At 38.9% G+C, this 17,685-nt stretch overlaps 1 protein-coding gene across 1 annotated transcript in view; it reads right to left on the reverse strand.

Moving 5' to 3' along the window:
- GUCY1A2 (guanylate cyclase 1 soluble subunit alpha 2) overlaps positions 1–17,685 on the reverse strand; it is a 257,916-nt gene that overhangs the window by 214,246 nt on the left and 25,985 nt on the right. Inside the window, exons 2-3 of the mRNA XM_064482001.1 lie at positions 14,927–14,988; positions 5,565–5,686 (exon numbers count right to left, since the gene is read on the reverse strand). Coding sequence (XP_064338071.1) covers positions 5,565–5,686; positions 14,927–14,988 — 184 coding nt within the window. The remainder of the gene's footprint in view (positions 1–5,564; positions 5,687–14,926; positions 14,989–17,685) is intronic.

Genomic DNA, 17,685 nt, shown 5'->3' on the forward strand with positions numbered 1-17,685 from the left:
GCTATAAAAGTGAGCAACGGTGACCTCCCATTTCTGATGCAAACATTATTTTTTGAATATTCAATAATAAGAGCAAACACTTCAGCATTTGTTATAGATCAGGCTGCTGCTCTAAGTACTTATATGAATTATTTCATCTTTCTAACAGCTCTAGGAGGTATTTAATTATACTATCCCCACTTAAAAATGAGAAATACAAAGCATGGAAAGATTAAGTAACTCATTCCAGTTAATACAGCTAGTAAGTATGTTTTCATACCTAAGTAGTCTGGCTCTAGTCTCTGCTCTACATTACTATATTATAATGTCATTATTGAATCAGCTAATCAATCAGTTCCCTTCCAGCCACCCTAACTCCAACTCATCTCATTAAAATCCTGACACTATTTACTTTTAACTTACTTTTAATGAAAGAGAAAACTGATCAGTTACCAAGTTATAGTAATAAGAACTATATTGGCAGAATTTATTTATTGCTATCAATCTTAATTCATCATCAAAAATGGTAAGTGGCTATTGCATCAACTAGTTCTCCAATATGTAAATATGTTAAGCATATGCTAATTCACTAAGCAATTACATGATTCAGAGTTATTCGAAGAAACCTCCCACACACAGGTCTTAATCCTAAGTAAAGCTAACTCTTCACAGTTCTATAGCCAATTAAAAGGCTGTTAAATGCACATTCTAAATCATAAAACCAAAAAGTACATACAAGTTAACAGAAAAGCAATAAATTATTGCTTATATAAAAACAGGTAACAACAAAAAGTTCCATTCCATACCAACTAATGATTCTGGAGTCAGGTGCACTTTATGGGGAGCTCTGCTTTCACAGAACTTCAGGGTCCCTGGTATCAGGGAAATAGTGTGAGGACATGCCCCAAAGGTCATCCCCTCCATTCAGTTCATTCGTACTTTTCCAACAAATAATCCCATGAAAACATTACTCTGACACTGACTTTAAATGAGCTAAGTTTTTGGAGACAATAAAGCCCCACTCTACAGAAAACCTTTAAAACAAAATTTTAATGAGTATTCTTTAAATATCATAAAATATCACTTTATATGTGGAATCTTTTAAAAAATGACACAAATGAACTTATTTACAAAACAGAAACAGACTCACAGACATAGAAAACAAACTTGTAATTAACAGGTGGGAAAGGCAGGGTGTAGGGATAAATTGGGAGTTTGGGATTTGCAGATAGTAACTACTATGCATAAAATAGATAAACAGCAAGGTCTTACTGTGTATCACAGGGAACTATATTCACTACTTTTTCATAGCCTATAATGAAAAAGAATACGAAAAGGAATATATATATAACTGAATCACTATGCTGTACACAAGAAATTAACCCACGGTAAACTGACTATACTTCAACAACATTGTTTAACTATACTGTGTTAATATTTAGTAAATAACTGATGTTTATTAAAATAGTAAACCTCTGTTTGCCATAATTCATTAGTAGATGAGTTACCTTAGATCTCTCATTTCTATTTGATTTGTGCCCTACTGTGGAGTGACTTTATCCTACACCATGCATCCATCCTACACATCTATTGCCTATGGCTCTTGATGCTACAACAAAACACCCACAACCCCAGTAATAGTGTTAAAGCCTGTTGAAACTGAAATGCTCAAAACCCTTGTTTATCTTCAATTATATTATGGCAAAGGGAGCTACACAATTTTATCATCCTTCTCCCTTAAGCTTCCCTACTCAATCCTCTGCCTTCCTCTCCCCAACATTACCTAAACCCAAGATACAGGATCAGGTGGCAACACTTAAGCAACACAGTACAGACCTTTCACGCTTCAGCATAGATGCTCCACTGTACCAATCAACTGTTACAATTTCCAAGACGATATTCAATGCTGTATAAACCTCGTAAGACTATAAACACAATTTGACTTAATTGGAATTACAAATGAGTTTTGCAGATTACGGCTGGGAAAGGTTTACATTTTTCAGACAACTAAAATTGGAAGATCATTTTGGTACGCAAAAGACAAAGTACCAAATAAAGCACTAAAAGTGTCAAGTAGGGAGGGCATTGTTCACAACTCTCTCTCTTTGTGTATCCTTTATGCCATTGCAACAAACTAAGGAGAGGTCTTCCTTAATATCCCTCATTTGTAAATAATGAGGCAGTATAACAATATCTGGGTTTCTAAGCCAGCAAAAGAAAATGAATGGCAAAATGTTGATGTCTACAAATAGTCCTTTGCCATTACTACATAGGGCATAAACTACTCTGTGACACCCATGTGTTTCCAGGGAGTCCTAGAGAAGAGGCCATGGGACGGAGGCATCACTGGTCTTCTGCAAACAAGCTTTCTCCTTCTCTTCAAGTTACCCTTTTCATTCCACGCCAGACACTAAACTCAAACTTCAGCCTGACGAGCCAGTAAATTGTCAAACCATCTAGAGGACTTTACACTAAGTCAATAGAGACAGTCATTTTGAAAAGAGAAAAATTTGTTACTCTGATCGTATTTTCTGACCTATGACTTTGAATCATTTTTATGACAGGTGAAATACAACATACAGATGAGTGAACAAACACAATTCTAGTCTCTACCACGACCACAACCCTGCAGCAGGTTAAGAAGTTAAGAGGAATACATATTCCCCAATTCCAGTCCACCAATATTCTACCCACACCTCCCAAAGGTGGTAAATATAAATCATAGAGTTGGAAAACTGCCCTCTGGCATTCACAGAGATTTTCAGGCATCTATTTTTTTCTTAAACTGGTTGAAATTCTATTTCTCCAAGCTAAACCCCTCCACTCAAAACAGGCTCTCTTTCTCGTATGTTGTTTTTCTGTCCAGTAAGTTAATCAACTCACATAAATGATTGCACGGGAGACTTTAGGTGTAATTTTTTTAAAAGATGAGGTCTAAGCAAACTAAGATTAATTACAATTCAGTGACTTGTTAAAGCAAAGAGCTTTCACTGAATATGACCAGTAAAGCCGTTGTCTGTGTCCTCAGTCTGTATTTCAAGAATTATGGAAGGACATTATTCAAAAGAGAACAGCCACCTCTTAGGCGTACACATCAGCATCTTGGGAATGGTAGCAGTCAGAGTTTTATTCTTCAAAAACTTAAATTTTTACAAGATTGTGCTTTTTTTACATTTTGAGAATAACCCGTCATTATTTACAGGGAAAAATCAGATCAGAAAAAATACTGTCTTTTCTAGAAAAATGTAATACTTATGGAAATCCAAACCCTGTTATAGTCACTTTCTAAATTATAAGTATTTGTTTAAAAACTAGCCCTTCCCTAATATCATCAGGCAGCAAACTGCCTGTCCTTTTCACTCATTAACTTAATCTATCGCATGACACCTTCTGAAAGGCAGCTAAACTGTGCTGGGCCAACAGTATCACCTGATGGTTACTGTATCAAATTGTCTGACCTAGAGTTTCTTACGGGAACTATGCACACTTATTTGCAAGTCACAGTTCGGATGTCTTTAATTTTTCTTATATCTTCACCGTCTTGAACACCTCTTACTCCCTCTAACTCAGTGATTCTCAAAGTGGCGAGCATAAGGAAAGACGATGTGAGATGCAGGGAATCATTTAGAAAATTGGTAAGTAAAGAGCAATTTTTGAGAAAGAAAAATACCATATGATATTACTCACACGTGGAATCTAAAAAACAAACAAACAAAATAAAACAGAAGACAAATGAACTTAAATATAAAACAGAAACAGACTCAGAGACATAGAATGCAAACCTGTGGCTGCCGGTGGGGAGGGAGATGGGAAGGGACAGACTGGGAGTTCGAGATTTATAAATACTGACAGGTATATATGGAATAGATAAACAAGTTTATATGTATCGCACAGGGAAATATAGTCAAGATCTTGTAGTAGCTCATGGTGAAAAAGAATATGAAAACGAATATATGTATACTCATGTACGATTGAAAAACTGTGCTGTACACCAGAAATTGACACAACATTGTAAACTGACCATGACTCAATAAAAACTTAAAAAGAACAAGTTTTCAATATATTAAACATCCCTCCGCCAAAATTCTGATACATCCCTGTTAGTGGCACATCATCTCACCTTACCCTTTCAGACATCACAATGTGTCAAAAGAAATATATACTGCTTACAGAAGAGTCCTTAGAAACACAAAATCAGAAAACTGTGAACAGTTCTTGGGTAACGCCCAACCCCATCCTCCCTTTACTCTCACCCTTATCTTCTGCACTAATAATGTTTACTTACGTAGGATGACCTTTCTGCAGTTGCACTAAGATTGAAGTAAATAGATCTTTGGCCTTCCTCTTCACAGCCCATGATGTCTTGGACAAACCACTTAACGTCTATATACCTCCCCTCACAAAAGGTCCCTGTTCTTATTATAAAATTTTACATTTATAAAAGTTACCTAGGAAGAAAATATAGTCACGTGTAGCTGGAGTCCCAGCTTGAGAGTAGAAGCCAGGTCTGCCTCTGGCAGTCAGATACGTTTAGCAAAATCTGGTAAATTCATGGGTTAAGGTCACCTGGAATCTGTTTGTAAGAGGGACTCAGATGTCCAGGGAAAGTACTCATCCTAAAGGGAAAGAAAGGGAAGCACGTTTTCCCTAGTCCCCAAAATCTGATCCTGAGAGACAGGTGCCTCTGAGTTTTGTAGGGAGTCAGTCACTAAGGTTTGCTGTTCCCTACCACCACTCTGCAGTACTCAGTGGATTTCTGTCTGAGTCATAAGGAGAAAAGAAAACTCAAAAAAAAAATTGAAAGAGGTATTTTTCCCTAAAAAACTCTGTAAGACATTAGAGCAAAAAATATTCCTTCTATGGTATCAACTCTGCATATAAAGCAGGTAGCTCTCATACCCCAAGGACTTCAGAGCGTAAGACAGTACGTCTGAATTATAGTATCTTGTGGCTATGTGATTCAGTGCCGCTTAAAACAGTATCCCTTCCCATGCTGAGAGCACCTAAAAACAGCCCTCTGTAATAAATACTAGTATCTTCAAGGTGGACACCCCCCATGCCCCATAAGAAGGGCACAGACTTCCACAGATGAGCTGGCTCACTGCCTTTGAGTTGTAGCGTCTACTGTGAGCACCTGTGAGCCACTCTCCAGGCCCAGCCAGGGCATTCCAGAAACAGTGAGTAAGTAGTAGTAGTAGTAGTAGTAATAATAATAATAATAATAACAATAATAATAATAAAGTATTGGCTTTGAGAAAAGAGAAAGAGCCCCAATTTGAGCTGAGAATAAGAGCCACAGGAATATGGATTTCAGGAAGCTAATAATACTAACATATGAATACTTGTAAAAGTTTGCCTGGAATGTAAGTATTTTTAATGTGATGTTTTCTAATCTCCAAGTGAATGGCCCACGTGTAATTTCCACTTAAACATCATCACAAGTGTTGAAATTAAATCACTTGAACACAAGGTCTTGTCATAGTCTCCAAATCTCTCCTTAGGAGAAAATGAAACACTTACCCTTTTTCTTTCCCCCCTTTCCCCTCATTCATTCTCTCAACCTTTTAAATATGCAGTTACTATACCGAGTACATTAGCAGTGCACTGCAGAATGCCTGAGACCTCTTCAGAGTCTTCTTTGTTGGAATGGTCTGCGTAGGAGCATCGGTTAGAGATATTGTAGAAATTCTTTTCTGCATCCCTGTAACTAAGAAGAAAACAAAATTAGCATACAGGGAAAATTTTAAAGCATCTGCGAATACAGATACACAAAAGCATAATCACATTTTAAAATAACTGAAGCTTTAAGACATAATTTCTGGCATAACCCACCATTAACATCAGCATGAGCAGTGCGGACCTGGAACTGGAAGCAATCATTAATAAGAAGCAACCAGAAAATACATCAGTTTGTAGAGCTAATGTTTCTTTATTTGAATGCTTTATAGCTGCTGGCAATTTGTTTCTATATGGAGTTTGCCTACAAGAAGAATTAACACAGCTAATTTGGTGCACTGGCACTAACTACATTGAAAGTAAATACATCTTCACCTCTGTCACAGCCAAGGCGACAGCAGTGTGGTGCGTGGGTAACAAATACGCAAATAAAGCGTTTGGGGTCCAACAGAACCCGTATCACAGGCCTGCCATTTGCTGTCTGTGAGACTTGGGGCAAGTAATCTAGTCCCTGTTAGTCTAACTTTCCTCCCCGTAACACGGAGATGTCCCCCCAGGGCTCTTGTGAGGACTGAAAGACAAGCTGCCTGTGTGGACGGGAACTTTCCAGGCGCCTCTGAATTAGCCAGGGCACCACAGCTGAAGACCGCGGGGCTCAAACGCGCCCCAGTCCCAAAGGAGCCGTCACTGCCACCGCTCACCACCGGCATACAGCGGCGACGGAATGGGGAAGACCTGATAAGAAATAATTGGAAGAGTGAATCAACCCACACACACATACAGACACACAGACACAGACACACACACACACACACACACACGAAGGACTCTCGCTCCTCAGTGATACCCGCCGAGGTGGTGGAACCCCCGCTCACCCCTCTGTACCTGACCCGGTGGAGGACTCCAGAGAAAGTTATTAACAGGGAAAAGAGTGCCAGATTGGGAGTGGCCTGCCAAGGCAATGGAAATAACAGCAAAAATAAACAAATGGGATCTAATTAAAATTACAAGCTTTTGCACAACAAAGGAAACCATATACAAAAGGAAAAGACAGCCTACAGCCTGGGAGAAAACACTTGCAAACAGTGCAACTGACAAGGGCTTACCCTCCAGAATATACAAACCGTCCCGCCATTCGGCAAGGCAAAAAAAAATACGAGCTTCCCGTGGGTTAGGGAGGCGTCACTGAAGAGAGGTGAGCCTGGGCTGTCTCATCCTACTGCTTTCCCAGTCTAGAGGCTGCAGCCAGGGACAGGGACTCCACGAGAAAGACTGCGGAGTAAAGTCCACGTGACTAGGAGCCGGGGCGCTGCCGCAGTAGAGGCAGAGCCGTGCATATACCTCGCCGGGGGCATCACAGCCAAGAAAGAATTATCACCACCACCAGTGAACTAAACAAGGCTTCCAATATTTTACACTTTCTTGCTGCCTGATAAAACACATCAGGAGAGAAAGGGAACCAGAAAGGACTGGACAAGAGCAGAGAAGTAAAAAATCACATGATATCCCCCCTACACTGCATTCCAAGCTCCTCAAGCCAAGGGCTGACCCAGACGGAGAGGGACAGAAGAATGAGACTGGACACGAGACTGAAGGTCTGAACTGGTCAGAAGTGGACCTTAAACTCCCTGAAGTTTGGAAAACAGAGCAGTCTAGCCAACCTAGAATCAAAGAGGGCTCATCCCAGCATGTCTGAAGTGATTGGAGAGAGAAAATAAAAGGGTTTCATATTTGTACACCTCACTACGATCAGATTCCAATAAACCAGTTAAGCAAAATGCTTTACTACAGTTTCAAGGATGCAGGCATCACTCAGTAAAAGGTGGAATGGGAAGCACAGTTGCTAAACACAGACAAAATACAAGTTTATGCAAGCTCTAACATTTTAATCAGAGTGACTTTAAATATTTTTTCTCACAGCCTCAATTTTCTCACCTGTAGAAATAAACTTAATATAATGATCCTATTAAATAAATTGTTAGTATTAAATAAAATAACAGATATAAAGTACCCAGTATATTACTTCAAAAACAGAGAGCAACCAATAGATAACTAGCTTTCATCTTATTTACTGTTTTTATTCAGAAAAAGACATGGAAACAACCTAAATGTCCATTGACAGATGACTGGATAAAGAAGTTGTGGTATATTTATACAATGGAATACTATGCAGCCATAAAAACCAACAACATAACGCCATTTGCAGCAACATGGATGTCCCTGGAGAATGTCATTCTAAGTGAAGTAAGCCAGAAAGAGAAAGAAAAATACTATATGATATCACTCATATGCAGAATCTAAAAAAAAAAGACAAAATGAACTTATTTATAAAACAGAAACAGACTCACAGACATAGAAAACAAACTTATGGTTACAAGGGGGGAAGGGGGTAGGAAGGGATAAATTGAGAATTTGAGATTTGCAGATACTGACTACTATATATATAAAATAGATAAACAACAAGTTTATACTATATAGCACAGGAAACTATATTCAATATCTTGTAGTAACTTACAGTGAAAAAGAATATGAATAAACGAATATATGTATGTTCATATATGACTGAAGCACTGTGCTGTGCACCAGAAATTGACAACATTGTACACTGTGTCAATATATACATACAAAAGAAGAAAAAGTTAAAAAATTGATATTCTATGTAAATGTATCAAAAAGAAGCTAGATCACTTCTTAGATAAAATAATTTAAAGCCACAAAATCTGACCATGAGACCATGAAGTAATATCATTGAAGTCTGTTTCCCAGAATAATCAGGGCTAACCCACTTCTAATTTCCCTTCTAATGTTCTATGGAAATTATTCTAGCTATTCAATTGTCAAAAAAAAAAAAAAAAGAGAGAGAGAGAGAACAGAAGGTTGGCTGTATAAAACAAACACAGGGCGCACGGTGATAATTGGAGTCACAGTTTAATCTGAGATGCCTATAGGAAATGGTGTCCCAGGCCAATATGAGGTTGGTGGCAGTCCTACCTGTGATATTAGCACAAGGATGCTTATTCTGGCAGAAGTATAAAATGAATGGCATGATTCTGAAAATATATTTATTTATACTGTGGTGGTTAAGATATATAACAAATAAAAATTATATCTCAGAAAGATTTTCATGTGTTATCCAAATCCAAGTTTTAAAGAAACCCCTACTTTGTCTTCACTACGATAGTAATCTGGGTTTTTTGACCTAGAGACCAGTAGGAGTCATGTAGTATAAACAGCAGTGAGAGCAGTTGGGTTAGGCATTCTAGAGGAAGAAATTAAGATTTAAAAAAAATCCAAATTCTCTGCAAGAAGAAAACTGTAGCTGGAATGTGAACTGGATATGTTTAGTTTCTGATGCTAAATAACTGATTCCAAACTTTTAAAGGCTCCAGGAAGACAGTTAAAGCACACAGCAAGAGGATGCAGGGAAAGACAACAAAAATTGAGGACGAAGAGTCAGATACAATAGTGGTAATAATGATTCAACAGACGTATTGATTCCCTTTGTGTACCAAGCACTGCACTGCTTTATGTGATTACATGACTTACCACGTTATTATAATTAATCTTTCATTTGAACTTCACCCCTATCCTGCTATTATTCTCATTTTTTTAAATGAGAAAACTGAGACTCGGGGAGATTAAGGAATCTGTCCATGATCATTCAAAGGTACAACCTGACTTTAAATCTAGTAAATCTGGCATGTCTACTTCCAAAGCACATTTTCTCAGTCCCTTGCTCTGTACTACACAGTAAAGATGCAGAGAGAAGGGCCCAAGGTAACAGCAGGAAGGACATCACAAAAATTGTCCTCGTAAACTGGATTTTCCCCAGTTCTGCATTCCTTTTAATTCCTAAGGTAAACACTGCCCATCTCTTACTTATCCATTTTGCTTCTCACTATTCTTCCCCACTCCCACACCCCAATACTGCTCCCCAAACTAGTCCATTTCCTAAAACCTTGAGTTTAAAGAGAGACTAACATAAAGACATACACTTCAATGCCTTCTTTCCTCACTTGGGGTTGAGGGAAGAAGCCTGTGCTACATAAACAAGAAGCTATCCAAGTGAAATGCATATGTAGAGTTTATATAGAAAACAGAGTCAATCTGACATATTGAGGTAGAACATGAAGCATAAATGAAAACAGGGCACCATAAATCTCCTAGAACAGAACACAGGCAAAACATTCTCTGGCATAAATCATAGCAATGTTCTCCTAGGTCAGTCTACCAAGGCAATAGAAATAAAAGCAAAAATAAACAAACGGGATCTAATTAAACTTACAAGCTTTTGCACAACAAAGGAAACCATATATAAAAGGAAAAGACAACCCACAGCCTGGGAGAAAACACTTGCAAACAATGCAACTGACAAGGGCTTACCCTCCAGAATATACAAACAGCTCATACAATTCAATAACAAAAACCCAAACAACCCAATCCAAAAAATGCGCAGAAGACCTAAATAGACATTTCTCCAATGAAGACATGCTGATGACCGATAGGCACGTAAAAAGATGCTCAATAGAACTAATTGTCAGAGAAACATAAACCAAAATTACAATGAGGTTATCACCTCACACCAGTCAGAATGGCCATCATTAAGAAGTCCACAAATAAAAAATGCTGGAGAGAGTGTGGGAAAAAAGGAACCCTCCTACCCTGTTGGTGGGAATGTAATTTGGTGTAGCCATTATGGAAAATAGTAGGGGGATTCCTTAAAAAACTAAAAATAGGCTTACCATATGGTCCAGTAATCCTACTCCTGGGCATATATCCAGAGAAAACTCTAATTAGAAAAGAATTATGCACTCTTATGTTTATAGCAGCACTGTCTACAATAGCCGAGACATGGAAGCAACCTAAATGCCCATCAACAGATGAATGGATAAAGAAATTATGGTATATATACAAGGGAATACTACTCAGCTTTAAAAAAAAGAATGACATAATGCCATTTGCAGCAACATGTATGGACCAAGAGATTATCACACTAAGTGAAGTAAGTCAGACAGAGAAAGACAAATACCATATGAAATCACCGACATGTGAAATCTAAAAAAAGACATAAATTTATTTACAAAACTGAAACAGACTCACAGACATATAAAACAAACTTAACGGTTACCACAGGGGAAAATGGGAGGAAGGATAAATTAGAAGTTTGGGATTAACAGATACAAACTACTATATACAGAATAGATAAACAGGGTCCTACTATATAGCACAGGGAACTATATTCAGTAGCTTGTAATAACCTGTAATGAAAAAGAATATGAAAAAATATACAAATATACATATAACTGAATCACTATGCTATAGACCAGAAACTAACTTAACATTGTAAATCAACTATACTTTAGTAAAAAAAAAAGCATAAATGGAAAACTATGCAAATAAATCAGTATAATTTATGCCATAAAGAGAAGGTTTCTGATTATTAGAACTATAGATTTTAGAACTATAATGGACCCTAAAAATTATTATTTTAACCTGTCAATTTATACCCTCCTCTCAAGCATAATTTACGCTTTTATCCCCTATCTACATACCTCTATGTACATTCCTCTAGGTACAACTTACTCATTTATTCACACTCCTTCCCTCCTAAAAAATTGCTAGTCCTTCCTTGCATTTGCAAAGGCACAGTAATATAGAAGTAAACAAGATAAACAACCAAGTAAGAATATAAACAAGATAATATAAGCTAATAATAAGCACCATGAAAAGAGGTAATAGAGACCAATGTAATAGAAAATGATTGGGGTTATAGGAGGTAGAAGATTGAGGGCTGCTTTAGGTTGGGTGTCATTTCTTCCTGAAGATGTAACGTTTAAACAAAGACTTAAATGTATAAAAAAAAAATCCATGCAAACACCTGGGGACACCACTCCAGGAATACGGAATAGCACATGCAAAATCCTTGAGGCTCAGCAAGCTTGGTGCAGTTGAGAGACCAAGAAGGCGGGAGCGGCTGGAGTGGAGTGCAAAGGGGAGAGTGGAACAGGATGAAATCAGAGGTAAGCAGGGGCCAGAGCACAGGAAGAGCTCAGACTTGATTCTGTCACAGGCAGTTATTATACAGTTTAAAGGGGAGATTTCCAACTGCGATCCGTGGACCAGCAGCATCAGCATTACCTGGGAACTCGTTAGAAATGCCAGTCCTCGAGCACCACCTGGACATACCTGATCAGAAACTTTGGGGAACAGGGGCCAGCAATCTGTGTTTTAACAAGCCTGCCAGGTGATTCTGACACACATTATCATTTGAGAACCATTGGTTTAGAGTAAGAAAGGGCCATGATTTTTTTTTTTTTTTAATCACTTTGCTGTGGTGAAACATAATGCTAAGGGACAAGGAGCAGAGGCCAGAAAGCTGGATCAGAATCTCCAGCTGGGAGACAATGGTGACAGTGGGGATGAAGAAGTGAAGATTGATCACATTGCATGAATAAATTACATAAGCACTTATTTTCCCAACTTGAATGATTTCTATTAATAAATAAATGAACAAGTGAATGGAAATTGAGGAGCAGGACAAATGTTGATAAAGTTGCTGAAGTACCGAGAGGCTATCTTACTTCCTAACAAGAGGCTCCATCACTGCTCCCTCCCAGTCCTCCATCTGTCTGATCCCTTGAACAGCTGCTCCCTGCATTCAAGTCTAGGTCTTAGATACTGAAGAAGCCTCAGAGAGTTTCTATGGGCTGCTGGTATAAGAACTCACCAAGGAGCAGGACTACACAGTCCTGGAGCTCCAATACATAAGTCAGGTCCAAGGGCGGAGTGACACAACCAAGAAGGGGAGGATGGGAAAGTTAGCGGCCCGAGGCTGAATTAAGAAATTAGAAAGAGAAGGGCTAGCTCCTCCCCTCTGTTATCCATCCTGATTCAACATCCCAACCCAAGGCCCCTAAAGGATGAATTACCTCCAGACAAGCCTTAGGCAAAACCCAATTTCCAGGATCAGAAAGCATCTCTTTCCCGCTCTCACCTCCCCAGAAATATGTACACTATACTTGCCAGCACTTATCCTCAATTGCCTGGAATCCCTTTAACTGTAAGAAACACATTCCTTTTCACAGTTAGAAATAAAATTGTGTTTTCTTAAGAGGAACAACACATGCAAGTAAAGACAATTTAATCCAAGTGTTAGTGATAATAAATGCTCTCCTTTTTCAGCAGTGAAAAAAGAAACTGTAAGCAGAAAGACGGAGTCTAAAAGGCAAAAAGGAAGCTGGACAGGGAAACGACGGCCCTTTTGTCTTCATCAGCATGAGCACAAATAAGACACTGAGCAAAGGGACTTCAAGGGCTCAGAAGGTAGCCAAAACCCAAGCAAAAACATTCTGCTCCTAAGTCGACTTAGAACCAGTAAGACATTGAGACACCTCTTTATATGAAAGTCTCATACCCGGTCTGTTTTTTAAATACTGTGTCCACCATAGACAGAACTAGGGAGAGATCACTTAGGCAACGAGCAAAGAATTACCGTGGGCTATGTCCGCACAGGTTGAGAGGAAAGGAGAGCTGCGAAAGTTATTTAGATAAAAGAGAGCTCCATCTTACTAATGAAAAAAACAACGTTCTGCTGATTAGAGTAACACAATTCAGTTATCTGTTTTGATCACATTGGTAAGATCCCCACACAGATTTGCCATAGCTTAGTTCACCAACGAGACTATTTAATCAGTTATTATTTGATTTCAAAATGGAGAGGCATTCGTAATTCCAGAAGATGATCTGCATTTGATTACTGGTATTGTCATCAAAATACTAACCACAATGATGATGATAAATGTAAGAGCAGACAAGTATGTCGTGTTTACCACATACCAGGAACTCTTCTAAATACATTGACTAATTTAATCCAAACGTATTTTGAAAGCAGCAAATCCACTGAGAGTGATTTTTATTTTAGAGGATGTGGAGAAAGATTAACTTGACATTATTTATCTCCGTTAAAATAAACTATTTAAAATCATGAATAGCCTCAAATTAAAAGCCATCTCAGGAGTTTAAATAATATTTTTTTCCTAGTCTGTACTCTTGAGGATTGATAGGACAAAGCTGCAAAGCAATTCCCTTTGAAATGACAGTTAAGATGATCATCAAGCAGTTAAAGTATATGGCACTTTACTAGGTACCAAGATTATTCTTCCACTAAGTTTTCTTCCCTTCTGTTCTGTAAGAACAAAAGAAAACAAAAGCATGCTATATCCTAATAGCCAAAAAGACGTTCTCGATCCCGTCAATGATAATCACCCGTACATGTTAAACGACCCCCCCATAGCATTTCAAGAGGTATCAGGGTTTGAATCTTGACTCCTCAGAAGTTCTTAAAAGCCTACAAAGATAAGCAGCTATAGTATAGCATTGTACATTTACTTTAACTGTAATGTAGCTAGACTGCATCAGAAAATGAATTTAGGCTTTTGTACTTACCAACTGCTCGCTGTCATAGCCAATTAAAGATAAACCTTACACTTACTAGGAGCTTTCTGTTTACAAGACACTGTCATTAAATATATCTCATTTAATAATTTTTGATTTAGTTAGTACCATCATCATCAGCCTTTAAAAGAGATAAAGTTCCTTAAAGGTCCTATGTGCTGATGAGGCCTTGAATTCCAGTCTTCTGACCTCAAGTCTTCTTACTACACGACACCACAACCACTTCAAGAAATGGGGAATGATTTAAAAAAACAGGTGGCATACAGGCTCTAACGAAGCCAGCACCTCTCACTGAACTGTGTTAAGCTTGTAGTGATTTTTTCAATGTTTTTTTATTGAAGTGTAGTCAGCTTACAATGTTGTGTCTATTTCTGGTGTACAGCACAACGCTTCAGTCATACAGGAACATACATATATTCATTTTCATATTCTTTTTAACCAAGCTGCTAGTGATTTTGATTCAACTTTACTGAAGGATTCTAAAAATCCCATTTAAAGCCTCTCAGTTGGTACCAACAAACCTCAACCATCTTACCAAGCCAAAATACGAGATTCCATGGATGAAAATGAGAGGGTGAGAACGAAAGAAAAAAAAATGGAAAGCAATAGCAAAAGGGATTTTATTTAAAAGGACTCAACACAAATAAGGCAAAGGAAACCACTCCATGGGCCCCTGTGAGCCCCACTCCACACCAAGAGCTCAGCCACTACGAAATAAGGTTGACTTGAGTGGCAGAAAACCGTATGCTCAACAGCTATGTTTGAGTAATTATCTTTAATTTGTCCCCAATACTAACCAAAATCCATTTTTACTTACCCAGTAATTTGGTGCTCATAATACTGCAATGTCCTCTTGAGAGTGTGCTGTATCATCTCGGGCTACAGAAGAATAATAATAATAAAAATACATTATCAGCAAATCAGTGTCATTCCTGTTCCGAGTATCCTAGACAGATACGAAGCTTCTGATTCAGCTCATAAGTGTTTTCACTTTACAATATTAACCCATTATGCATTTTGCCATGTGTTTTCCCCACAGGAACTGAGCAATTACCCAGACTTTCCCAATTCCCAGTATGATAGCATCTCCTAGCCATATTTTCCCCAATATTAAGTTCGATAAAATACTCCCTGGCTGCCTGCAATAAACCTAGACACCGGGGGCAGTGGAGAGGGGTGTGCTAGAGAAGATGAGTAATGCCAGGTCAGACTTCCTCAAGACTTTACAAGCAAGGGTTCAAGAGCCTCCTGGAAAGATCACAGGGTTTGGGGCAAGAAACGGGATCTGCAGCAAATACATAAGCAGCTCATAACTGAATTTTATAATCCTCTCCGCTCCATGACAGCTGAAGATAGAGTTTCTTGACCCTAGACCCAGAATTATTCCAGACTTATTTATGCAATAGAGCCTCAATCAGACCTAGGGAGGCATGAAACTGACACCAAGATCTTAGAACACAGATTTTAGTAACAAATTATGATAAGAACTAAATTCTCAGTGGCAAGACTATGCATTTTTAAATAATAAAAACTTCTAGTCAATAAAGCAGAAAAAAAAAGCTTATCAAAATATTGATTTAGGATAGCCCTGGATGAATTTGAGGGGTTTACAATGACTCTGTTAACACGGACCCTTCCAGATGGGAGGACAGCATGGTAGTCTGGTAATCTCGTGGGCTGCCACTAACCACACAAACCTAGGCAAACCTAAAAAGGTAATCCACAGAAGGGATCTAGCACAGTGCTGGTACCTAAGAAGCAGTTAATATGTATCGGTTTGTTTCCCATCCATAACCTTTCAAAGGGATTGTCTTAAAGGTGTACAATTTAAAGGCGACTACAGAGGTAGTTGTCAGAGCTCACGTGAACCCTTTCCATGTTTACCTCTCCATGAAACCATCCAGGACAGATGTGACGATCTCCCCACCTAGTACTCAAAGTCTCAGCATCCTCCTTGTTAGGAGATGGTTACTTTAAAGCCTGAGGAGCGTGAGCGTCAATTAAACCGAGGGCCCCCACTGAGATCCGTTCTACACTACCATCCAGGAGACCATCTTCACTGAGCAAACCTAACAGCTCAGACGTATCCTTCACTTTAGCCCAGCCATTTCAGAAATTAACTTTAGGAGGAATCAGCCTCCAGATGTTCGAACAAAGAGGTACAGGACAACTTCTTTCAATAGCTGCCTTTCATTTTATAGTAGGTTAAAAAGATAAACATGAGGCCTCAAACTGGCCCGGACATTTCTCCTCATCAGGATAGAATCAGAAAGCAGAGAAACATACCTAGGAAAGAAAAATCACTCCTGCCCCAAGAAGTAATGAGGCTGTTGAGAAAATCTGAAGAGGGTGAAGCACACAAAGCAATCCTCAGGAAAGTGAAAAGTATGCTTTAAAAACCCAACCCACGGCCAACCTAAACCAAGTCACTGTCAGTCACTTGGCTCAGCATCCCCGGGATCTGGGCCTCTTGCAGGGGTTTGGCGGTTCCTGAGCTAAGATAACTTTTTCTCTTTGGCAACATGCTCTAAAAGCAGTGAATATCCACAGGGGATTATCCTTCCAATGACCTCTGGTCACAAAACATGGAACCGAAAGCAGGAACTAGAGCGCACAGGGCCAGTTAAGCCTAGCGTGACCTCATTTGTACCAAAGGACATTTTTTTCCCTGTCCCAGGAATTTCCCAGTCATTAAAAAGCACATGTTTGTGAAAGGAGTTAAGCCTTTTAAAGAACTGATTTGTGTGTGTGTGTGTGTGTGTGTGTAGCAATTACTTTTAGTCACCAGTAGGAATTACATTATAGTTTCCAAATACATTAAAAGGAAAATGTTCCCTGGGCACATTCAACAAAGCTTCAACTTCGTAAAGATTTACACACTTCCCATGGCTTGCCAAAGCCAGTGGGCACACTCTGGTGGTCTGAACTATCTGCACGGAGGTTGACTGCAGAGTATCCCCTGGTCTTCAGAAGGCCAGGGCTGAATTCAACGCAGACCTGACGCCTCAGAATATCTTACTACCACAGATTCACTCCAATCTTCTTCAGAGTTTGCTTAATTCTGACACATCTTCACATAATCTCAGTCTCTCTGACAGTAACAAAAAGCAAAAGGTGAAGACCTGCACGTGGGCTAGAGCCTTTGGAAGGGGTGCCTTCTGCCCTGAAGGTTTGTAGGGTCCATTTACTAAACGTCCACATATGCCAGTGACGCCAGTCAGTGTGGATCAGTGGGGAAGCAAGGGCTCTGAACACGTGCACATTGTTCTCCTCTTTTGAGGAATGCAACTCCATACGAGTTCCATCCAGCCTCCCACAGGCCAAAATCTCATTCCTCTTATCTGTATCTATCCTTGCCTTTAACAGGTTTAGAAATATGATTTAGAAAAGAGGACTTAAGATCAAACTGAGTTCAAAATCCAACTCTGACTCACCAGTTAGATGACCTTGGGCAGTTTACTTAAGCTATCTGAAATGATTCCTTATGTATACATTACTTTTATGGGAATTAATGGAAATAAATCCGACTCTCTGGTACATAGTAGGTACATGATAAATGACAGTTCTGACTATACT

This window comes from Camelus dromedarius, chromosome 34 (genome assembly GCF_036321535.1).
Source record: "Camelus dromedarius isolate mCamDro1 chromosome 34, mCamDro1.pat, whole genome shotgun sequence".
In the NCBI taxonomy this organism is placed as follows: Eukaryota; Metazoa; Chordata; class Mammalia; order Artiodactyla; family Camelidae; genus Camelus; species Camelus dromedarius.